The sequence below is a fragment of the Solea senegalensis genome, linkage group LG5 (genome assembly GCF_019176455.1).
Source record: "Solea senegalensis isolate Sse05_10M linkage group LG5, IFAPA_SoseM_1, whole genome shotgun sequence".
In the NCBI taxonomy this organism is placed as follows: Eukaryota; Metazoa; Chordata; class Actinopteri; order Pleuronectiformes; family Soleidae; genus Solea; species Solea senegalensis.
Genome location: NC_058025.1, coordinates 1,420,878 through 1,445,885, shown reverse-complemented (window position 1 = coordinate 1,445,885; position 25,008 = coordinate 1,420,878). Strand labels below are relative to the sequence as shown.

At 43.1% G+C, this 25,008-nt stretch overlaps 1 protein-coding gene across 1 annotated transcript; it reads right to left on the bottom strand.

The window, feature by feature from the left end:
* Window positions 1–311: 311 nt before the first annotated feature.
* LOC122769817 (transmembrane protein 132D) lies at window positions 312–24,741 on the bottom strand. Its single transcript, XM_044026670.1, has 9 exons — window positions 24,278–24,741; window positions 19,471–20,347; window positions 11,732–11,869; window positions 8,696–8,888; window positions 5,877–6,020; window positions 3,280–3,485; window positions 2,736–3,000; window positions 1,900–2,091; window positions 312–1,810 (listed from the first exon to the last, which is right to left on the bottom strand). Exons 1-9 carry the CDS (start codon window positions 24,348–24,350, stop codon window positions 593–595), a joined length of 3,306 nt encoding a protein of 1,101 aa, XP_043882605.1. The 5' UTR covers window positions 24,351–24,741; the 3' UTR covers window positions 312–592.
* Window positions 24,742–25,008: the final 267 nt, after the last annotated feature.

Sequence of the window (25,008 nt, the reverse complement as noted above, 5' to 3'; positions counted from 1 at the left end):
TGATCGCTTTCATGGGCTGGTTGGAAAAAAAGTGAACGTTTACCGACATATTTTGCACTCTTTTTGTCACAATGTTGAAGCGTTATGAACTGCACATCATAAACAGAGGTCAAATGCCTCAATCAACCGAAAGACGACGTTTAAAATCCTTGTTTTAATGAAAAAATGTCAAAGGAAAATTATCAACTCAAATTTACATAGAAAATGGTTATTGTAAAATAGAAAACACCAATTTCAGCGAGCATTATGTTTTAATTAAAGCCACATTTTTGGTGAAATCTATAACTGTTGACTGAGTTTTTGTATTGTAATTTGTTAATCCGTTTATTGTGTCGGTAATTCAGGATATCCACATGCAGTCTTAAAAATTTGGTGGCTTTTAACATTGTGTAAATGATGTGTAGCGTCAGAATTATTACCCCACACATCCACTCTCCAGTATTAACAATAATATACAGTACATGTACATGTAAAAGGCCTTGACGGGTAATGAAATGTAGACGAGGACATATTCCAAGATCACAAGTTCTTCACAGTTGCTGGAAATGACAAAGGCATTGAGGTGATCAAAGCCACATTTTCTGTACATGTATTATAACTGGTCCCCAGGTTGTGTGACGGGCACTTGGGGATCCTCCTCAAAGCTGTCTTCTTTCCCGACCCAGTGGATTCCATGGCCGTTCTCCCTGGGCAGGGAGTGCGGCGAATGCTGGCGTTCCAGTGTGGAGAAGGTGGTGAACTGTACTCTCTTCCTCTTGCTGGTGGGCGAGTGGAGGGACTCGCTGTGCATAGGTTTGCTCCTGTGGGAGCCCACACAACCGATCGGAGAGTCTGTGACCGAGGCCAAGCAACTTGGCCTCCTGGGCAAAGTGGTGATCCTATCGGGCCCTATGTCTATCACGGTGGTCGTAGTGTGGGTGTCCTGCTGCACGGGGCTGCCTGGCACGCTCATCACCAGCTCGGCATCCGTGCCAAGCCATACCCAGTCGTGTCTGTGACCTGTGGGCTCGTGGCCGTGAGTGGGAGGCTTCTTATGACTGAACTTGACAACATGAGATATACAGTTTACCAGAAACACCAGGATTGCCAGGCAAAAGACACCCAAGAGAGCATACATGCCAATCTCCAGGTCTGTGAGAGGCCTGTTGGCTAACATTTCTTCACCGCCAATTTCGACCTCTGTTGTTTCCTGCCCGGGTTCCTGCACCTTGGTGGGGAAGTTGTAGTTCACCAGATTCCCAGGTGCCTTTACAGTGCTTGTGAAGCTAACGCTGCTCATGTCTTCCACTATCATGTTGTCTGAACCATATACTTTGCTGTTGTCCCGGCTCAGTATGCTGACGTTGACTACGGTGGCGGGACTGCCGGGGTTTCCTGAACTGCTGGTCCTGCCCACTCCTCCAAGGCTGCCACTGGTTATGAACGTCCGCTCAATAGATTTGATGGTAGTTGTGATCTTTTGCATGGTTTTCTCTTTTCCTGAGGCAGCATTGTCCTTTCTGCTAACAGAGCTACCGTCAAAGCCCGGCCGCCCACTATTCACCTGAAATTTGATCTTGAGGGTGCCGTTGCCCACAGCCACGGTGCTTTTGCGTTTGGATTTCTGGCAAACTTCACAAATGGACATCTCTAGTCTCACCAGAACGCCCTCCCCCTCGCCCTCTGCCACCACCACCGGAGGTGGACCCTGCACCGACACCACCCCCTGGTCTAGAGATGTCACCGTCACTCTGTAAGAAGCAGGATCATACGTATCTAGAGGCGTCTGGCTGCCGTCACTGAACTGTACCCAGGCACTGACCAAAGCTTCCTGTGAGAGCAGAAATGTGCAGAAATTGTAGCAGTGCTTTGACTCTGATCTAAATGACCTTTCAATCGTAAATGGATGAAGACCGTTACCTGCTTGGGGCTCTGTAGAACCTCTTGTGTGGTCGTGGTAGCCAAGATGGCCCTGCCGCTTGCAGGACTGAGCTGTAGCGTCATGGAGAGGCCTGTAACCAGCTGGACCCCTAACTCCGTGATGGTCACTTTGTCATCCACGACTTTGATGGTTGTCTTGGCCAAAATGGCATCAGACAGTGGAGAAAACACCTGGGAATGCAACACACAGTATGTCATTAAGTCGTAGCTGTCACATACGGTGTAGTGTACAAATTTGGTTGAACGGGGTTAAGGTCAGGAGTCGTCGAAACATGTCTTTATAGTCCGTGCTTTGTGCACTGGGCCAATCACGGCCTCCGTGAGATTGTGTACAGTTTCATAATGTGTTATTTATGGCCAAGGGACAAAGTGAGACAGAAAATTGTCCCCATTGGCTCAGCTGCTAAGGAGTTTCACAACCAAGCCGCGACAGACAGATTCATGCATTCATTTCCTAATATGTTATCACATAATCTGACTCCAGATGTGAAAGAAAGGCAGAACTAAATGAAATTATTATAAAACAGTGCATTTCTATGTAACTTTAACTGTTGAAAAAAAGGTCTGACGGGACCATTGGCCCCCTGGGAATCTTCACATTATCAAATTTGGTCCTCCTTAAAAAAAAAAAGGAGTAAAAAAAACTAGTACCACCCCTGGTACTAGTGTATACCTTCATTTTGGCTTGTAAAATGTGGTAATATAAAATTAGTCTCGTCAGTTCACTGGCCAGGGCTTGAGTAGCTTCCTTATCATGACGTTAGTCACAATCTGCTGGGGCCAAGGTTAATCCAATCACTAATTCAGTTCATTACCTGGATGGTGGTGGTCCCAAGGTCCCGTCCTGACAGCACTCTCCCTGCCTGCAGCCTTGCCACTCGAGGGTCCTCCACCTTCATGAAGTATCGAACCAACCTTGTAACATCCACCTGCCAATCAGAGCCCAGGAAATAGGCCTTAGGGTCCCGGGGGTCCGTCTGCTCAGCCACAAAGTGAGTGAGCACTCGGACCAGCGCGTGCTGATACTGCAGCATGCAGCCCTTCCCTTTCCTGTCGTCTTCCTCGCTGTTCCAACCAGCTCTGGGACATAAGCACAAAAACAATCATGCGGGTCACACCTGTCACACAGCAAATTATTTGCTTTGCTGAACTCCAATCTCTCAGTCCTGTCTCTTTGCTTGATTGGATCACATTTTTTTTTACAATAGATTGTGTAATGGAATCAAAACCTAAACCCTTGGTGAATTAGGATTTATGTGGGCTAAAGGACATATTTAGAAATGCCATCCACTAGGAAAAAAAAACAGTTTCGATGTAAAACAAGTGTTCATTTGCGCGTGTGTGCATGTTCAGTGTCACCTTTTAGAGGTTAGTATGGGTATCCTCCAGCTTTTGATCTGGCTCAATTCTGTGTCTGACACTTCAATGAGTAGGGGCAGTTGGGGCATCCACACACTCAATTCCAGCTGAGCACTCAGGTAGCTGTAGTTGAAGTTCACCGCCATCTTTACTTTGCCCTTTGTCTCTTTGCCATTCACGAAAACGTAGTCGCACCTGTCTGACACCTGTGCAGAGAGAGGATGCAATTTCAATTTCATATCAACAGTTTTTGTGTACATTTGTGCAAACGATCTATACCAAAGTCAGACTGTCAATGAAAAAGATGTTCGTCATCCAACCAATAACAGCGAATAACCAGATATTCTCATAAAAGTCACAGTTATAACAAATATGTCGCCATCCTCGCAACAACAAATGGCCTTGGGGCGATTTTGTGCCGCATGTGTTACCATAGCAATGGCAGCAGGCCGTAATAAACCGCTGGGATGATCACCCAGTCTGAAGCTTTAGGAAGAAACAGTATTGCAATTTTATGTAAATCCAAATAGCATGTGGTGCAGTGCTGCGTATCAGTCCTTCACAGCCACGTGCGCACACTGCACTGTAATTTCAAGGGTGACCTTGGCAAGTTTTGGGCAACTCCTGGAGGAATGTGACACGCGAGTCATGAGATTGTCATTGGTCCTTAAACAGAGTGAATAATTGACGCGGCATTCAACTACCTGTGGAAGTGCACAGGTAACAGAGGGGGAAAATGTTGCGGTTGACAGAATAGAAATAGAAAATAGACACTCGGGTTGTGTTTAAATACTATTCTGAAGCATCGGTTAAAAGGGAATAATATTTTAATGTATCATCCGCCGTTCACGCTGGTCAGCTAAGACGGTCCTTCATTATTTAGTTATCCAATTCCAATTTGTTGAAACCTGGAAATGAGTTTCATCTCTGGGAGAGAAACTTGAAATTATAAAGATGCCGAAATTGATGCTTCACTGACGCAGCTGCTGCAAATAAATGAGTGAGCAGAATTAGTATCATATAGGTACTATCCCAGAGAGCAGTTTCTCTTGTGACCCAGATCCTGACACTCGCATCTGGCCCACATACCACATGGTATGATGGCACTTGGGCACTCCGCTCCTGTTTTGCCACATCTGGGCCACAAGCTGCCCCGTCAGCGATTGTGCCACATCTTTACCAAAAGGTGGCCCACATTTGTCTAAAGATATTTGGGCCGTATTTATTATTCACGACATGGCCCCAATTTATGGTGACCTCCAGATTATTGCCAAGTACTCTGCATATTTGCCCAACACAAAAATAAATAAATAAAAGGCCTACAGTTGTTAAAGGATATTTGGGCCACATTTCACATGTGAGCCCACATGCGCTCTGTCTGGGCCAGATGAAATCCGGCAGTGCCGCATCATTGCCAGGAGTGGTAGGATTACAGAGGGGCAAATTAAGGTCAGGCAGACGAATAGGTCTCCATCGTGATGACACGATGACAAAATATATGGTAACACTTTATTTTAAAGTGCACATATTCACCGTAGCATGTAGCATACTAGCCCTTTATTAGTAATTATTAAGCACGTATTAACACCTTATTCTACCTCTATTACAACATGAATTAAGACCGGCTATTAAAACACCAAACAACAATGCATTACTTTACACTCAATAAATGATAATTAGGAGTTAACTGCAGGAAAAATCTTAATCCTGGTTAATGGTGAATATGTGTACCTTGATATAAAGTGTTACCAGATATATAATATTTCTTTCCACTGTTGATTGACCTCAGAAATTGCTCCTCATTATCTTGTTATTAAGGTGATTATATGTGTGTGTGTGTTGGAATCCACTGCATTTCTTCATTCCCTGTTTACACCTTGCGCCACTTGAGCCTCTTGTGTAATACAGTCACAGCCACAGACCTCAGAGGCCTCACTTTCAATTTCATCGGCAAACAGCGGCAGCGTTTTGGCCGTCGGCCGCGCTCAGGTTCACGGGATAAAAAGGACAAGTCGCAGGATGGGAGCACAGTGGCAGACCGGAGGGTCATTTGTGGTCAGCAGTTTAAAATAGTAGCTGTTCATCGTCTAGAAAATGGATGTTGTCGGAGCCTTACTAATATTTCTTTTTTTTTTTTACTGTTTGGAAAAGAGATTGGGGTCAGAGGTGACTTTGTTGCAGCGTATCGGCCGTCGTGTGACACACGAGGCTCACCCTGTCCCTATGGAGCTCTTTTTTAACATCCACTCCAAACTGCTGTCCACCTATTAAGCATCAGAGAGGACAGTATTTCTCATTCTTCTGCTCTTTGCCGCTAAAACCACTTGTGTTCCCAGGTAGCCATATACTCCAACATTGATCATTTTTCTTTTCTTTTTAACAACATAATACGGCATAGAATAAAAATGTGTGAAATCTTCTGCAGTAATTTCACCTCTTACCTTGCCACTGTCCTTTTTATGAAAAGACTTCAGCTATTTCAGCTTCATAATAACAACTGCGCTGGAAGTATTTGGAATTGAAGAGATAAAGAATCAGAGAGAGCTATTCACCGTGCAGTATCCACTGCTATGTATGGGGGGGGCAAGGAATCTCACCTTGAGAACATCTTCATCAGTGGAGCTGCAGTCTGTGTAGTCTGATACATCCGTGACTACACCGCCCTCCTCCACAGCGACTATCCTCACAGGCATCGCCACCTTCTTTCCAGTCAGGACAGCGGTGTTCAGAATCTCTGTGTCCTATAATATAGTATATATATATATATATATCCAGTGATTTTTATACATTTATACACTTTTTAAGTGGTAGAACTGTACCGGACAACTACAGGGATTTGAAATCATACCAAGTATATATAGATATATAGGAATGTATGGGAGAAGAGGGCAAAGTGCAGCTCAGTTACTCCACAGTCCTGCACCCTCCAAAGGCTTCACCTGCAGTACTGTGGAATGTCAACAGGGTGAAGACAAGGTCACCACATGAAAGTGACAGCTGATTTGGTGTCTTGTGCACTGGCGTTTCCCCTCAGAGGGAACTCGTATCAGTTCAAACACGGCCAAATAACAGGAGACAAAGACCCCGGATTATTTTCTGCACATACACAGCACTGCCTGTTTTGTATTGCTCGATGAATTATTAAATGGGGCAGCTGTGGCAGGTGAAGCCGCCAGGGCAAAGCAGAGGGGGATGTTCACTTATTACAGGACTGTCTGCTTGATGCTTAGCTTCCGGGTCCACACGGATGTCAACTTTCCTTCAGCAAGACACTGAAGTACAATTGTTCCTGATGGCGAGACCAGCACTTTGTAAGTGGCTTCTGTTCTTATGCATGTATTTACATCCATTTACCACAGAGCGGGTATTGTACACTAAGCTGTACAAACACAGTTGAAGTAGAAGCAGAAATGATTTGTGTGCACGTGTGTGCAGATTGACCAGTAGTCTGGTCAATCTCTGTGAGGGATCAGTTAAATCAAATTTAAAGAGACACTTGGCCGCTCAGACCAGGGAAACGAAGCAGATGGAGACGTGTCCCTCGACTGTCCCTCAGTGCGGTGAGGGTTTCACAATTTTAAAGAAGAAAAAGTTATGAGTTCATGGAGTGAGGACAAGGCCGACGAGTCAGCGCTAATGTTCCCTCGAATTGAATCTCCCAGGTTTGGTCCTCAGCCTGAGGTCAGCTTCTAATCCACAAGGAGGTGGACCCACATCAGATTCACAAGTCAGGGTACTGTAGTGTATCCTCATAACCTTAAACTCTCAGTATGAAGCGACTGTCCAAACATACAAGCTAAAGTACAATCATTTTGTATAAATTACAAAATTCATTGTGATCTTTGTTGGGGAATTATGTCATTCGGTACATTTGCATGACTTTAGAGGAAGAAAAAAATAATAATTGTGTTAGTCCGAGTAAATATGGAATTTTAAAATACATGTAAACATGTTAGTCCCACTGAAATTGTACTAATCAAATTTCTCAACGTCAGGCGGACACACCCACAGAGCGCGATTGGGAGTGAAACTACTATATGTATGTATGCATGCAGATGGACTGAAGCTGGCCTGACGAGTCTGTGCATGCTCCCATCTCCTGGACATAAAAGAAGACGCTGGTACACGGAAGAAGAAGAAGACGACAGCAAGAAAAGCACGGTGAAATACACACACGCATGCTTGTGGACTAACGAAGAGACAGATTTTATGCTGTCAGCTAAAATAATGAAATATTTACAATGGCGCTCGACTAACTGCCAGCCACAGATGTTCTTTGTAACATAATAGGTCAAACAGAAACGCTGAATACTATCAAACTAAATGGAAGCATATTGCCACCTAATTTAACAAATCAGTTCCCTGTTCCCATGACTTGAAGGAATACTTTAGCATTTAGCTTTGTATTACTAGATTAGGGGTAGTATTTTTGAAAAATTGTGCTTGCAACCTCAGTTTCCCCTAAATCGAGAAATATCTTCATTCTTTTTATTGTTACGTGCCCACCAGTGACACTCGGTCCGAGGCTTGAAACTGCAACGCTAATTCCGCACTTTTTAGACCCCCTCGTAGGGGGACGGGACCTCGTTCCCAGAATGTAAACAGTGTCCGCCATCTTTGCTAACAATTATGCTATCAGGATTGTGCTTCCCAACCTCAGTTTCCCCTGATTTGTGAAATATCTTTCTCCTTTTTTTTGTGTTTGTACCCACTAGTGACACTTGGTCCTGTTAGCGTAACTGTTAGCAAAGATGGTGGACACTGTTTACATTACATTCCCCAAATGTAAACAGTGTCCACCATCTTTGCTAACAGTTACGCTAACAGGACCAAGTGTCACTGGTGGGCACGTTACAAAGAAAAGAATGAAAATATTTCTCAACTCGGGGGAAACTGAGGTTGGGAAGCACCATTTTTCAAAAATACTACCCCTATTCTAGTAATACAAAACTACATGCAAACCAGTGAAGTATTCCTTTAACTGTGCATGTAAATTGTAATTCAGAGTGATGTAAACTTGGATGGTTCCGTATTTAGCGGTGGGGATTATAGTGTGAATTAATTATCGAGGTAGCATGAGAACGAGGCCTGTGGCACCAAAATAGAACCACGTGAAGCAGCTGTTTGCAGGAGATGACCACATATCGCACGCTAGAACAGAGCAGAACAACACAGGAGGGAGACATCAGCTTGCTGACAGTCGGCAACACAAGGTCGCACTCTGCTCAAAATAGAACCCATTTGCTAAACAATCCAAAGCATATCTAGCCGTCTGCATATGCAAACCAGACAGGAGCGGATCAAAGCAAAGTGCATTTTATGATATTTCCATGCACCGATGCTCAAAGGATGCAACCTAAGCATTATTGGAACATAAAATGACTCGATGTGACATGGAAACAGTGAGTTAGCTCACCGTTACAAGAGGTGCCAGGCCAACAAAGTCTCTCTGAGTGGTGTAGATCCTCATGGCTCCTTCGGCCTTGGTTACATTATTGGATGCGGAAGGGAACTCGAGTTTCCATACGATCACCTGGCTGTCGAGGGGAATGCTTAACTCTTCAACCTCAAAATCCATCTGGAGCACCTCCAGTAGACTGCCGTCAAGCCTGGGACGGAAGCAACAAGCGGCGTTAATAATAAACACATACAAACATGTATGCATATACTGTCTATATAAAGTATACATTGAATACAAATGATGATGTATAACATATGGTGATGTTAATGCAGCGTTGCACCATCACTGCCTATCTCTGTGCCACCAGTATGTTTGCGACACTATTACTTTAGAGCTCACATTAAGCAGCAGAAAGACAAAAATCCATCACAGAGCCTGATACTTAATATAATTACTTCACCAGTGGAGCCTCATCCCTCTCTTTCAGGTCCTGTTGAGATAATTATGTCTGAATAGAGGCACACTGTATCCCTGACTTCAGACTCTGCGTATCTTGGAGAGCAGTCTTTTTAAGATTCCAACGAGGACACACTTTGCATTATAGGATGTAAGACATTTCAATTTGATAAATGCCATAAAGTGCTACGACTGAGACCGAGGGTTTTTCTAGCTCAAAACTCACTCAGTGTGATGTTGTGAACTGGGTCCCTTAGGTAATGAGTGTAGAGATTTTTTGGAGAGTTGCGACAACACCCAATCCCTCTTTTTATGTTGTGGAGGAACTTGCATCTCTAGGCACTTTCACTAACCAAATAAGTAAACAAACACAAAAGGCTGATTTAAATGTCTCTCCGTTGACCCCGTGCAGAAGTTGCAGTTAAGTTTAAGAAGAATAAAAGTTTTTTTTCTGAGGAAAGTTGCACCCTGCATGAGCAAAAACAAGTATACGCCTCTGTAACTTATAATGGCCTCTCAACAATGCCAGGTAGAACAGAGTGCCCTAACCATAGATTCAATATTCTCTCATGGCCCAGGCTAGTATCCTTGGTTTTATTTCCTGGCATTGTTTTGAACAATAGAGGAGAAATGCAGGTATACGGAACACGGTGAGAATGCACAATCAGTTCCCACATGGACATTATCAGATCTACTTTGTGTACATGTTATAAATATTTGTCAGTGTATATATATATATATATATATATATATATATATATGTATATATATATATATATACACTCAGTAAGGTCTGAACACGGCATGGAAATGAGCACTGTAATGCTGCTAATGTACTGCATTAAAGCATCAACAGCAGGAGATATTGCAAATCATCTTTTGCTAATCCTAAATTCTAAATAAAGCATAAATAATAGACCTCAGATTAAGAAATAATAACGATGGCATTGGGGTCAAGTGATAAAACAAGATTTGCTTGACTCACATAATCGTACCTTCAATACACACTATAACACGAATATAATATAGGTTGTTTAAGCCCTCAGTCATTCCTGTGACACTTCCAGGGAATGTCACTTCACCGGCGTCTTGTTCACGGCCGACTGTCTGTCTGTGAGTGACAGTGCTTTAATATTAATGTCCAGAACATGGATAAAAAAAAGCTTGACTCTATGGCAACAACTCAGACTGTCAGTGCTCGCTAAAAACCAAGCAGGCAACAAGTCAGAGAGAGGGATTCTGCAGGGATTCTGACATTTGAGTGAGGATGGAAATGATGATAAACAACGTCACAGTCCACAGATGACCACAGATGAGGTGAGTGTTGTTTCTACTGTGTCTGTGTTAGCGAAGTGTATTCCCATTGCAGTGAGTATATCAAAGCAAAGTTTTATTTTTATTATTTTATTTATTCATTTTTGCAAAAAAGGAGTATCTTACCATGACGTTGGTAAAAGTTAAAGTCACCTTTTAGAATATTACTGAAGTAAAAGTTTTAAAGTATCTGACATTAATTGCACTTGAAAAAAAAGTAATTTTATGATATAAAATGTACTATATTAGAAGTAAAAGTATTTAAACAAAGTGAGTAAATACTATTTTGACTATGACATTTATTAACAATAAAAGCATAATAGGTACAGGCGAACAACATTAAAATTAACCTTCTGTCATGAATGGTGACAAATTCTCTCTCTCTCTCTCTCTTTCAAGCTCCCGGTTTGCTTTATATTTTTCAAAGTTTTGCAGTTTGTGGTGTTTGTGGAGCTTCAAGACAAACTGTGTTTTAATTAAACTCAGAGACGAAATCTGCGGTTTACCTGCGCGAGCGCGCTAGCTCACCGGTTAGCTGCTCAGCTAACAGCTGAGAGCTAAAACCCGAAACCCGGCGTTCGGAGTGCACAACAGAAACCCGGAGACAGGAGACCAGAGCCTCGGCGTCTGACACGGTAAATAGCGAGCCCCTGGTGTGTTTTAAATCCACTTGGAGCCGTAATCTGCGGCTAACAGCTGATGCCGCTAAAAACTAGCGACAACAAACAGGCATTACGTCACCAATTCAACTTTTATTTTGTAGTAATGACGATGGTTAAGGGAAATGTAGTGGAGTAAAAGTTGTCAGAAATATAAATGATTAAGTAAAGTATGGATATGTGAAAATTCTACTTAAGTATAGTAACGGAGTATTTGTACTTTGTTACATTACAACACTGCCCATTTCACAAGGTTAGTGTTAAATGGCAATACTTTTAGAAGCCCAAAGATGTAAATGTAAGTGGATAAATAAACCTGCAGTTGTTCCCTGCATGGTAGGAATGCATGGAGCCTAACAAAGAGGATAAAGTAGAAATAAACAAAAGCAAGGCTCTCTTTAGAAGAGGTTAGTTTATGGAAGCACCTGCAGCCAATCTGTGTTTAAGTCCTTATGAGACACAGATACACAGAGGCTTGTGTCTTCCATGCCACAGATACTGATTTTTGTTACCTAACTTATTTATTTCTGCATTCATTACAGCAGAAGTTGAAATCTTTGCACAATCAATGCCCAAGTAAAAACAAAGATGGAACACAGTGACATATGAGAGACACACTTGCCTTTTTCCAGGTATGGGAGCTTTTCTCTGACAAATAACAGAGATGGTTCCATCTGCGCCCGTATCCAGAGTGATGTCCCACAGTACAGAGTTACTGGGCGTCGCGGTTTGAAAGGTCACCCCTCTCTTAACGGTGGCTCTGTGAAAAGTAAAAAAAAAAAAAAGGACGTAATGAATGTAAAAATGTCTCAAAATGGAAGAATTCCTTTTTTTTCAAGGTTCATAATGTCTATATGATATGAATTAATTTATTAAAAGAACAATATAAAGACAGGTCATCAATAAAACGAATATCCTGCTCAGAAAGAGCAGGATAGTACACCAGAAAATGTCACCAGTCATTGATTTACGGCCACACATATACCCACACTCACCTAATCCCCCTCAACACCTCGGCATTTGAACAGCCGAACATTCTTTCTGTTCACTGTGATTCCTGCTCATTATTTTAACTTTACTAATTGATCATTAGTTTCCTCGCTATCTACTTTGTAAATAGTAAACATGGTGCATATGGACGAAGACCTTCCCACTGGGCTTTCCCGGCGTACGCAGCTTGCTGTAGGTCAAGTGTTAATGAGATGTTGTGGTAGAAGAATTAAAAATCAACTCAGGCCACCAAAGGTACCGGTTTGTAGAAATGCCAACAGGTTTGAATCTTCTCACACAGTAGCCCTCGTTATCCATATGTCGTGTGTATTGTCTCGTCTCTTATATACTCAACGCTCAGGAAAGACTCTCGTGTAAATCTTAGGTTTTCATCTGCATGCAAAGCCCTGCGCTTTATCTCTAAATCTTTGTGATAAAAAACAAAAGTGCCTTACGAGTCTCTGAGGAGGTGTAATCTACGATAGGAGCAACAGCAATCTGACAATATACAATTGTTCCCCGAGTTGAAGTTTGGGTGAGAGAAGAAAAACACACACAAAACCTCGGATGAGTGTAAACCCTCATGTGTGACAACATGAAAACATCCAATATATAATCTCAAAGAAAAGTCTCATGTGGTCACAGATGTTGGCACAGATGTGTTGGATGTAAAAGTCACGAACCCAGCGCCTTAACTGCATGACTTATTCCCCCCTCTTTTTACAAAAGCGATGGATTTGTCTGTGACGCCTTTAAGTCAAAGACCACATTTGAAAAGTACAATGGAGTATTAGGGCCACATTGTGAAAAAAAGTCTTAATTTACGAGAATGAAGTTGTAAATTTACGAGAATACAGTTGTAAATTTACGAGAATAAAGTTTTAACATTCTAACCTGTTGTTTTAGGAGAGGAGAGTTGTTGTGAGGGCTGTGGAGCATTTCGTGGAATTGTACTTCAGAATAGGTTTCACAAACAAGGAGATACTTCATCTTTTGGCACCCATTGTCATAAGTATCAAGAGTTTAAAAAGTATAGGCAAGAAACTGCATCTTTTCCACAGAAAGAACCAGTAACAATCCGACTGATAATTAAGATGTTGGATTCAGAAGGAGTATCGTGTACACCTGCAGAGGCCCCAACGCCTTATGGCATATGGATTCATATGATAAACTCGAGAAACCACAAAACCCCTCTGAATGAATCGATGCTGATCCACCGATAACCCCGCAGTCGACCACTGCCAGCTATTTTCCCCTCCACAAAAGCAGCAAATTCCTCCAAGTCCGCAACTCTCCTCTTCTAAAACACCAGGTTAGAATATTCCGACTTTAATCTCGTAAATGTACGACTTTATTCTCGAGGTCTGGGAATTTCTTTTTTCCTCAATGTGGCTCTAATACTCGCAGAAAGGTGATGACTGAGCTTTTTAAAGACAGTGGTTTTAATCCACCATGACCCGTCCTGGCAGACTGTTGGTGTCCATTCCACCACAGATGCAGGTTTATGGGATTAACTCAGGTTAAGCCAGGAAGAGAGGTACAATGTGATGATGTCATGTGGTGACATTTGGCAAAAATGGAATATATTACTCATAACTCATTGTTTTAAAATAGAAATTGTTATCACAGCTTTAGAATAAGACTTTTTTTGTTTTTTGTTTTGCTTTATAGAGGATGCCATTGTGTGCTGCCATCATGTTTCTACAACAGCAAACCAGCCAGAGGATGCATTAAAGTTCCGGTGAGTAACAGCCACTGTAGCTCCCTAACACACATGGGAACGGGAGACTTACTACAACCTACAGTCTCATCATTAGATGTCCCTAATTTTTATACAACGGGGCGTATTTAATGGGCATATTGTTGACCATAAGGTAGTGTTGTTATGGGCACTCACTGACATTTAAGGGACATGAGAGTCGTACAAATTCTCACTTCTAGCCCTGGAAAAGGAGCCAACGCACTGCAGAAGCTGCGTGTAACTTCCGAGTGTTATGAGTCAAAGGTTTCCCAGAAGGGAGAGGAGCCAACAACAACAACACATGGGGACAAACATTCATTCTGGGCTAAATTAGCAACTTTCAGACTGGGATGAAAGGTGAGCTGAGACCTAAGAAGAGAGAAAAGAAAAGATGCTGCACCCTTGTTAGGCCATTAATGGAAATACAATGGAGGCAATATGTCAAGGAACACGTACTTGTGCCTTGACATTTGCTTTGAAAATCTACATCTAGAAACCACATGACACAGTGTAATAGAGATGCGTTAGAAAGCCCAAATACTGATCTATCAAAGATAACTGTATATGTTTTAAATACACATTGACAACTTAGATTTAACCTTTATTTAAAAAGTCAATAATCATCATGTTCTATGATGCAGAGGACGAACAAAGACACCGGAAATAAACAAATGAAACAAGAGAGGGACGTTTTAGATATGATATGATTTTCATACGTCAGTCCATCCAATGCATTTCCCATTTTTGTGAAATTCATTCCCTCACTCTCTCTCACACACACACGTGAACCCTCGCTCTTGGCCATTGTCACTCACTTTCCATTCTTTATTTGTGCAATGGCGTTTCCTTTAAAGTCTTTAGGAGATCGCAGAGCTATGGCTAATAATGGAAAGTATATAACTATCCATCACAGAGAAGGACGTTTTAGATGTGATGATGTGATTTTCAGTTCATCCAATATTGCATTTCTAATTTTTGTGATAAATGGCAGACGTCTAGGTTCAGTAAATCCAGCATAATCGGTGAGGTAAGCGGGATGACATGCTCCAAACATTAATGAGCCAAACCTGGAGGACCGTACTGATGATGGCTTCTGCTCCCTGCTGTGATGAATCCCCTCTGTGTATTGAGCAGAGTGGAGAAAGGTTTAGCTAATAAAAATTGACACTAACAAGAAGACTTTTTTTTTTCCATTCTATCGTGCCCCTGGTGTAAAAAAAAAATCCCCTGTGACTGAAGAAGCTTTTTTTCCTTGTGAGCAGTTGGGAGCAAGAACTGGTGTCCATGGCCTTGGTTAGCAGGCCCTGAGGAGGCGGCAGGCAGGGGGGAGGCACCAGGCCAGAGAAGATGGATGGCAGTGGAGACTGAAACTGACAGTGTGTGAGAACAGCAGCTCTCAGGTGCTGCACCTGCCATCCATCTCACTTCTGACCACGCAAGGCATAAGTGGCACTGTTGTTTCACCTTTTACATACTCTTCATTCTCTCTCACACACGCACACGCGTAGGTTAAAAAGCCACCACGTATGCCAACAGACAAAGAGTAGGCACACACACACAAGAGAACCCTCGCTCTTGGACTTTGTCACTTTCCATTCTTTGTTTGTGGAACGGTCTTCTGGCGATTGCAGAGCAAAGGAAAGTAAAACGAGGAGACAAATGAAGAAATAAAACAATTAAACACAGGCTGAGTCTGATCTAAGAGAGTTTGAAGATCACCAAAACTCTACATGGAGTTTGTAATTACTTCCCTAATATACGTAGGTTGTGCTCCCATGGTTGGCTTTGTGGATGAAGCACTGGGGGGCTGCGGTGCCACAAGTGAACTCAGGTGCAATGGGAAACAGATGCAGCTGTTAATTATGCAGTCAAATGTCCAGCGTTTAGCCAGCCTGATGGCCAGCCATCGGCAATGCGCTTATCCTACTTATGGAGCTGTTTGGAGAGTCTGAGCGATGCTCATGCAGCACCGGTGCCAAATGGCAGCCACCACAGCACTAACGGTGGATGTAAACGTCCTGTTTGTCATGCAGATGAATGATCAGGCTCCCTGGCTAAAGCGCTCCCTGACATGCTGTCCTGTTGATACGGAGGTTCGGGTTTATTTATTGCAGCGATGCAGCCTCTAAATAAGACTCACTGAACAAGACAAACTGCCACTGGGCCAAGAAATGAAAAGGAGAAAAGCGAGAAACGGTGAGATCTTAGCTGCTTGTTGCCGGTGAAATGCTAAAGGGGTAATGTAACTGCTCTTCACGTGCGTTGTGTGATGACAGTAATTCAATATGACCTTTAAATGACAGCCCCATTCTGCTGGAGCGGACAGGTGTGGCATGTTTTTTTCCTCAGTCGACCTCAAATTTGTAGGTCCCTTGACTCCAGGTTTAGACATCAATAACGGGTTTATCATGCTGATGAGAGCATTACGCAAAGCTTAATCGGACATTCAGACAGTGATGAAGCACACGGGCAGCTGTTGAAGCGGGGAATGCATCGCGTTTGTTAATGTGCTAATTAACTGACTGTGTGCATTAGACAGCAGTGAATGTACTCTGTTTTTATAGGACGCAAACAATAAAAGGGCATTTCCATTCACCCACCACTCGACAAATACAACTGCCCACTGCATTCGGTTAAGTAAAGCTAAAGTTTGCCAACCGAGAGACAGCGACTATGAGGGGGAAAGTCGAGGAACAATGAGGACAGGAGAGGAAATTAAATAAAAAAAGATGAAAAAGAGGGGAAGAAAGAGGAGACGTGAATCAGAAACATGCTTGACTGAGTAAATGAATCAAAGTAGCAATGATTAAAAGCGACAGAATGAAGAGGGGTCATCAGGCTTTCTTTTCCAGATTCATTACCCCCGCTAAACTCAAAAGACAGAAATAAAATGAATAAAATGAAACCAGCTAATAAATTCAAATATATGATCCAACCCTTGAAAAACACCCGGATGCAATTTAATGATTCTCAAATGGAATGTTGGAGAGAAAAAAAAAACACAACTCCAGCCCCACGTCTCTTTTTACACCTGAAAGGAATTAAACATCTAAATGTAAATTCTGACAAAATACTTGTCAGGAAGAAGACAAGAGCGTCCATGCACAACTGTCCACTCGATATGTTCCCATTCCTGCAGTGGAGACTGTCTAAATGAATGAATGAATGCGGGATCACCTGTTCACCTCCGCTGAAGCATGAAAAATAAATATCTGAAGCATGAACCATAAAGTCCACTATGGTTCATGCTTCAGATATTTATTCCTCATAAAGTATTGATTGTCCATCTTCATTCTGTGTTTTTCAATCTACGAGGACAGAAGGTGACTGTTGTTCAGGAACACGTGGATCAGCTGCCTTCGAGGACTTTCAATTCTATTCAGTTTCACTTTATTTCTACGGTACAGTACATGGACCACATCAAACTCCCTTTTAACAGAACATCTGCCTCGACCGGTTGGGGTGAAAGGAAAAATGGGGGACAGAGGAGAGGTGGGGGAGATAAAGTGAAAGAGGGAGGTGAGGTAGAGATAGAAGAGGGAGACCAGGAGCAGATATACAACAAGTTATATGAATGTTAATATTAATAGTAGCCTGGAAACTGGATCTGGATCCTGCAGCCTGCAAGATGAGGATACAGCATAGCAAAGTTAAGCTCTCACGGCGGCAGTCCCACAGTTAAACCCAATAAGCGATTTGTTTTATGTCAAGAAGACAGGTGCAGGCAACAGTAGCATGTGCTAGTAAAGTGAGGCAGTTGCAAACAGGTTGGCGTACGACTGGTAACACAAAGACGTGGCCATGAAAAGTTACAATAGTGAATTCTACTGCTAAAAAAGAACCCCAGGAGAAACACTCGATCTGATGAAGGACACAGCATACACATAATGTTCCACCATTACTGTTCATGAAGACAAAACAGAGGCAGAATAATAACGCCACAAAGAGCAACAAAAAAATCAAATCACCAAACGTTATGCACTGTAGCGGTGGAAGTGGTTACTTTACTATATTTTTAATTTCTCTTCTTTTTTTTTAAGCTATTCATCTGGTTCATCTATTCTAAATAAAATGAGGTGTCGCAGAAATGGCATGTTCATAATAAACAAAGTCATTTGCTCACAATTTATATCGTGGACTCGTCCCCAAATAAGAAGTCTGGTAAACACTGACGTATACCATTTATTGTTTGAGGGACAAATCTGTTAGAAAAACAAATTTGAAGCCTCAATTATTCACTGGCTGGCAGTAACGCAGATAGCATCAGGAATAGAAAAAATGAAATAAGTCAGCCTTAAGTCAAGCTTGTGTACATCTGTACTTGTCCGCTCTGTCAGCCAACAAAGACACATCCAGCGACATGCTTCTTTTTGATCTCCCTCTGGATGATGATGATGGCAGGATAGTAAAGCTGTAGAGGATCATGGAAAGCCATCTGTGAAACTGTGAGCGGGAGCCTGAGACATTTATTTCTTATGCAGTTTTTTAAAGTGCCAATCTCTCATGTTGCATCTGTTCACCTTGAATAGAGAAGTGACAAACTCGCATCTCAAGTGAAAACCCTTGAGAATGGAAGTCATTTATCTTCCCCTCAGTATTTCTAGGCATACGGGAGATAACAGCACGCGTTGTTGAGGTATTCGTTTTTAAGAAATCAAATTGTATAGGAACATATTTGTTTTAAAAAACAAACCTTCATATGAGATGTGTTGCTACTGTCACAGAGGCTTCCAAAATAAATATTACTCGTCGGTAACTGTCCCAGACATTTTGACTTTTTAAATGAGTTAGGTAAATATGATACAGTTATTGAGTGAAATGTAGATTTAAAACATTCTGCATTGTCTAATGTTGTTGCAAGGTGACAGACTTCCTGTCTGGGGCACATACTGTAAATCTTTGGCCATAAACTCTCATTATAAAGTGTCGTTCATGTGTCATTTGCATCTTTCAGCGCAAGAGAACAAAAGGAGGCTGAAGAAAGAAAACTTGGACCAGAACGAACGAGCTTGGACCAGACCAGAGGGATATCAATCATCTGCAGCTTAAATGTGAGTTTTTGCAGTCTTAAATTGTCATAGAGACAGGGACCCACGTATGAGTTGCAGGAGATATCACGGGTCGCCAAACAACCTTGCTGAATTTTTCGAGCCTTTTACTCAAAGTGTATTGAATAATATGCATAAAAAATCATGTTTTATGCACAAGAACAAGGAGCGCTGCAGCGCGTCTCTGTGTATTTAACAAAAGTGTACATGCATGGTGAACCCACCTATGTCGGCACGTCATGTGCCAATTTAAGTGTCGACATAGCGATGCGTTTGTTTTAACACCAGCAAACCCACGAGCGCTCTGACGAGCACAAGTGTGTTTGGTGCTTACAGAAGGTGGGCACTGGGTGTGAAAAACGGCACCGGTTGGAAACTAACAATGACAATTGCACTGTGGTGTGTGCTGCTTTGTGCAAGATAGAGCCCAGGGAGTGTTATTGAACATTTCCCTATATTTAATTCATACTGACTAATTAACTCTGACTGTACTGTGAAACTGCAGAGCCCACTTAAGTGATGACAGTGTTTCACTTCTGCTATGGCAATGCATCTTGACAAGGGAGTGGAGTGCAGTCTTACCTGAGCGTGAAGTTGGTCAGCTGAGCCGAAGTGGCCATGAGTATGTAGAACGTGGCGATGTCGGTCATCTTCAGCGGTTTGGAGGAAGTCCGTATGACAATAGCGTTGCCAAGTTTGAGTCGAGAAAGGGTTGCCATCCCTTTAGGCACCTGCAGAAGACGCACGCTGCCAATCTTCTGCATGGATGTGACAGGAACATACTCTGCCTGCTGCTCTGAGCTACTCCAGCGGTTTCCATCCAAGGATGTACATTTCCCCTTAACTTTAGGCTGAGCCTGATAGTAGAGCTCCACAGGGTTTCCGGCCGATGGGTCCTGCCTCTCCCTGCTGGTGCCCTCTGACCCTGCGGCAAACCAGCTGGGCGCGGGAGCCACCTCAGCGATACAGGTTCCCCTTTCACCTCCCATGGCACAGGAGGCCCTGACCTCCTGGGTCTGCCAGAAACCGTACACTGTCACACACGGTAGCTCATCCGCAGCTCCTTCCCCCCTGCCCCAGTCCCTCCCTGCAACATAGAAAAGCACCCGCACTTTAGGCTTGGAGGAGAAAACCCGCGGTGTGAGCACAAAGGTGTGGATTTTCCAGTTAAACGTGAAGACCTCCGAAGCGTTGAAGAGCTGCACAGACTGGACCAGACCTAGAGGCACGAGCTGCTCTGTGGACATCGTGCCATAACTGGCGTTGACAGCTGGCTGGCGGCTGGCTCTTAAGATAACAAAGGGTTGCGTGTGACTTCGCATACTGGAGTTCCTCATGAAGTCCTGTCCAGCCTCTTTGAGGAAAAAGTAGTCAGCATCTCGCACGTCGTAGCTGACCGGCAAGAAAACGGGGAATGGCGCTGGGCTCTTCCTCTCGATCAGCTCTTTACTGCTCAGACCTGTAAGGTAAAAGAAGACGATTACGTCGCGCTGCTTAAAAATCACCACAAAGTTGGAACATTTGAGAAGAGTATATTCTTTCAGGAACTCAGACTTGGGGTCTAAGTCATATCAGGTGAAACTTAGGAGTGCTTTGATTTTGGAGGCCTGTGTATGGACGAGTACAACTTTAACTCATATGTAAATAACATTTCTCAATAAAACATTTGAGCCACCAATGCATACACATAATAATAAAAAAACACAACATTAAGAGACAAAATAAACTGTAACTAAAGCCTTAAACTACTTTTAATATGAACATGATCATCTAGTAATATTATTTGTTGACCCCGGTGCAAATCTTTACAGTTAAAGTATTGAAATTATACAATGTTGTGATAAAGATCAGCCTCTCTGGTCAACACCAGCTACTGCATGCAAATTTTGCCACCGGCAAAAAGTGCCACTTAGTCCAAACTCTCATCACCCTCGTGTCTAATTAGTGCGAAGCTCGCTGCCTCATTTCTTAAAACGCCAGAGGTGTTGCTTTGCGCGCCTTTCTCTCTCCGATTCTTGGAGCGTTGGTGTGTGAGATCGTTCTCACCGAGCACCTGCTGCAACTGGTTTCTAATTCACTACCAGGCCACGCCCCCTACACTGATCCCACTCTCCCCGCCTCCTCCTCTATCTCTCTCAGCCCACTTCTCAATATGAGGCATTGGGCAGAGTTCGCTTCAGAGGAGGGGGTTTAGTTACCCTTTAAAGAACATGCTGTATTTGAGAGCCCCCCCCACACACACACACAACACACACATTGTCAGCCATGTTGTTCTCCTCTACTGTCCCAGTTTCATCTCTCAAAACGATAGATAGATAGATAAATAGAATAAAATAGGAAATAGGATGTTAAAGCACATGGATCTGCTGCAACAGGGGGGCCGTCTTTAATAAGTGATTGCACTTAAACGTAATCACGTTGCATTGCTTGTACAATATTATCAAGGATTAAAGGCTCGCTGTTAAATACTGATCACAAGTGCATGGAATGACCTTTTACATGAGCGGGTAAAAACAAACCAATGCCATAAATAATCTCTGATCTGATTTAAAAGCTTGTTTTGCCCAGACGAAATAAGCGGAGGCAGTGGTCATTTGGCTGTCATGTGTTCTAATTAGCCATCCATTTTTGATATAATAATTGTGTGCAGTGTTTATATGGTGGCTAATAGCCCTGCTTTTTGAACGGAGAGCATCGCCATATATCTCCAGTCTCTCGTGCTCTTCATGGCTGCTGGACTTTGACAAGTCCATCATTTATCTTGGTTTTGGCCTCCTTCTCATGTTCACTTAACCACCTGTGCAAAGAGCCAGAGCCATTACGCTCCGACAGTTTACGCCGCAGCGTCTCTACTGTAAGTGTCACGACTGTAACCCCAACGGCCCGCGGAGGAAGCATCAATCTTCCCGTTTCATCCAGTCACCTGCAGAAAAGACTATCAGTTGTTTCTCTGAGAGGACGACACACCACACGAGGCTGGAGCTGGAGCTGGGGGCCGAGCTTATGCCGGTCCGTAGTGACAGATGTGCCATTTAATATAAGAGCAACAGTTCAGCAGCAGCTCTGGCCGGAGTGAATATAAACTGTCTCAGTGACTCCATGAGGGAGAAAAAAAGTACACGCTCTCCCTCCTACACAGTAGTTGGGTTTGATGGGTCGTCTGTGCTCCTCTTATTTCACATAATAAGAGGAGACATTACAAACAGAGCTTACATTATACAGCCTGCTGTATTTGTCCATGTGGTACCAGATGATTTTGTTCATGATTCATTGCAGTGTAAGGAGTGTGTGCCATTTGTCTTTGCAGGTATAAACTCCACTCTCATCATGTTGAGAGACTTCCCTTACTTCCCTTAGAACACCAGCTGTTCCAGCCTCTTGTACCAGTCGTTTTAAAGAGCCTGGGCTTCTCGTCCTCCGTGGCTCAGCCTGAAAGCATCATTGTTGTCGTGCATATGTCTTAACTGCCTTTAAAAGCCACTTATTTAACGACTGCTCTCCTGCAGACTGATATGTTCGCCGTCTTGCTTTGTTGCCTTATTTCTGTGTCTCTGCAGTATGTGGGGTAAGTGCATTCTCGGAGGCAAGAGAACACTAATCCATTTGATGCTTTGCTCACCCCTCTCTGGATGAAAATGCGCCTTATTTGTATCAGATCAGATTGTACAGTTGTTTAATGCATTTGAATGATACTGGTAACTTTTCCAACTAAGCTTTCCTCTGTGTAACTTACTACAGGTTTATTTAAGACCTAAGTCTCACATCTTCATTTCAAAATAAGGATCTCCATCACCTATTTTAATAAAAAAAATTAGGTTTCTCTAGCAAGACTATTAAGGCTCCTGTCAGCTAACCTTTACAGCGTGTGTTTGTCTTTTCCCTTATCCGTAATCGATCATTGTATTATTCTATTAAAATGCACAAAGCCCGAGCAACCACTGTGAATTCTAATGTGCAGTAATGACTTCGACCATATGTGCAAAACAGATGCAGTGACTCAACCTCCAACATCATCTCAGACGACAACAATGGCTGCTTGCGTTTTAATCTGTAATTGAACAATTACAGGACGTGCCGGTGTCTCGGAGTGTTTCTCTGATGCCGTCTTTTGAATTTGTGTTAAATGTTTACACTGATATAATGCAAAATGTCTGTGTTGTCAGTGGATGTTTGCAAAGGAGGGAGGAAAACCTTGTTTTGAGGAAAAGAATTTATAAGTGTTGTGATAGAGATCTTGGAGAAACTCTGATTTAAAAAGTTCTGGAAGACGTATCTGTTAGAAATTCAAAGTATCATGGTCCCCAGTTATCTTAGAAAAGGACACAAATATCTTAGTCTAATTTCTGTATCCATAACTATTCTCAACTTGTCCAATTTTGCATTTAACCAAAAATTTGCATTCAAAACTCTGAAAGGGTTTTGTGTTCTGTGCTCATGAATCTGAATTAGGTATTGCCAGTTATGTCCTCCTTCTGCACAAAGTAGCTGACTACACTTATCAGTAAAATCTCACTCTCTATGCTCGAGGTGGTGTTTTAAACAAACATAGGAGAGATGATGTAGTGCAGATCATATAGCATGTAATGTGCTGTGGGGCTGTGCAGTGAGAGGATGGAGGATAAGGAGGGAGAGGGGAGGGAGAGATTTGAGGGAGGCTTAAGCTTGTGCAGTGATTGCTAGGGATTGCTGGGTCCAATGAGACTCTTAAAGCTGCTTTTAAAAAATCTGTTTCATTACAATTTCCCAATTTTTGTCATCTTATCATCGTAAATCAGCTCGCATGCATTTCCCTGGAAATAGCCATCTATGATGCCGATATCGGATTTACAGGAAATGCCAGTGTGATGTGCTTTTTTGTCCCCCCTCTTTTCCTATTATGAAAGTTGGATATGTAGATTGTGCGCCTCTTGTCTCACTGCATGTGAAAATTGGGGTCCCCTGGCTTTCGTGAGGGCACGGGATACATTCACAGAGAGAAATAAAAGTACTGAGCAACAATAGAGAGGCTCGAGTTGTAATGAGCACCCATCAAGTCTTTTACTGCTCACCAATTTCATCCTAAACGCTTAATAGCCCACTCACCACACACACTTTGCAGCAAGTAGTCACACTGGAAGACTGTATCACAGTGGAGTAACATCAACTTGGGGACATGCATATATTATTTACATGGAAGGCTGTTTTACTGTTGGCATGGCATTAATATGCTCCCCTCAGGAATATATGTACAACATAGACTGCGCATTGGTATTCAACTGTTGTCATAAAACAATGCAGACACAATGGTGCGTGCTAAAACACTGATTTGACACGAACTGCTTGTAAACGTCCCTCTTGTGTATTTTAGATTATGAAAAAACAAACGACCGATTACTCGTGGGTCGCATACCTTGTGTGAGAGCGGCTGAGATGGTTGCAAAGACTATTGGTAAGATCCCCCAGCTCTGGCAGTAAACGCTCATTTTGGCACCCGGCGCGCGGCTCGCTGTTCCAGGCAACTTCCCAGGTTTGCTCCGTCAGGTTTGCTCCAGTTTCAGCGGCGCGTGTTAGCGGCTCGTCTCATCCACCTCTGTGAACTCGCACACTTCGCATAATCACTCCCGTGAGAGTAAGCGGCTCGTGTTCAAAGTGGCACACAACCCTCGGCTGTGCGTAAAAGTTGTGCGCAACTGTGTCTCCTGAAGTGTCCGCGCCGAAGGTGTGGAGATTCCCGGTCTGAAGCTGCGATGCGAAGACCGTCCGTGTCCGTGGGTATTACCTTTCCATGAAAATAATCCCTGCAACTCCAGACCCAGTCTCCCACGTCGGCCGCCGCGTCGGGGACTCTGCGGTGCTAAACGGCTGTTAGCAGCGTCACTGATCACTGTTGTGTGCGCGCAATCCTCGCGGCACTTAGCTCGTCATCTGTCCATCCGCTCAGGAAGCCACGTCCACGCAGCTGGTATAGGATTAACGCTGAACTCTTGGATGTATAATGTCACACAGGAAAGTTCAAAAGCGACACGGATTTAATCCGTCATTCCTCGGCTCCCTTAATCAGTTAATGTAGGGGGTCAGTTCGTGTTCACTGTGTCAACTTCATGTCGATTTAAACCGAACTCTGATCACGTTTAAGCTCAA

What these genes read in the sequence shown, in the direction of transcription:
- LOC122769817 (XM_044026670.1), bottom strand. Translation starts at nt 24,350, where the DNA reads ATGAGCGTTTACTGCCAGAGCTGGGGGATCTTACCAATAGTCTTTGCA. An exon ending in CTGATGAAGATGTTCTCAAG is followed by an intron (nt 3,486 to 5,876) that starts GTGAGATTCCTT and finishes CTCTCTGCACAG; the next exon opens with GTGTCAGACAGGTGCGACTA. An exon ending in TTCTACAGAGCCCCAAGCAG is followed by an intron (nt 1,811 to 1,899) that starts GTAACGGTCTTC and finishes CTGCTCTCACAG; the next exon opens with GAAGCTTTGGTCAGTGCCTG.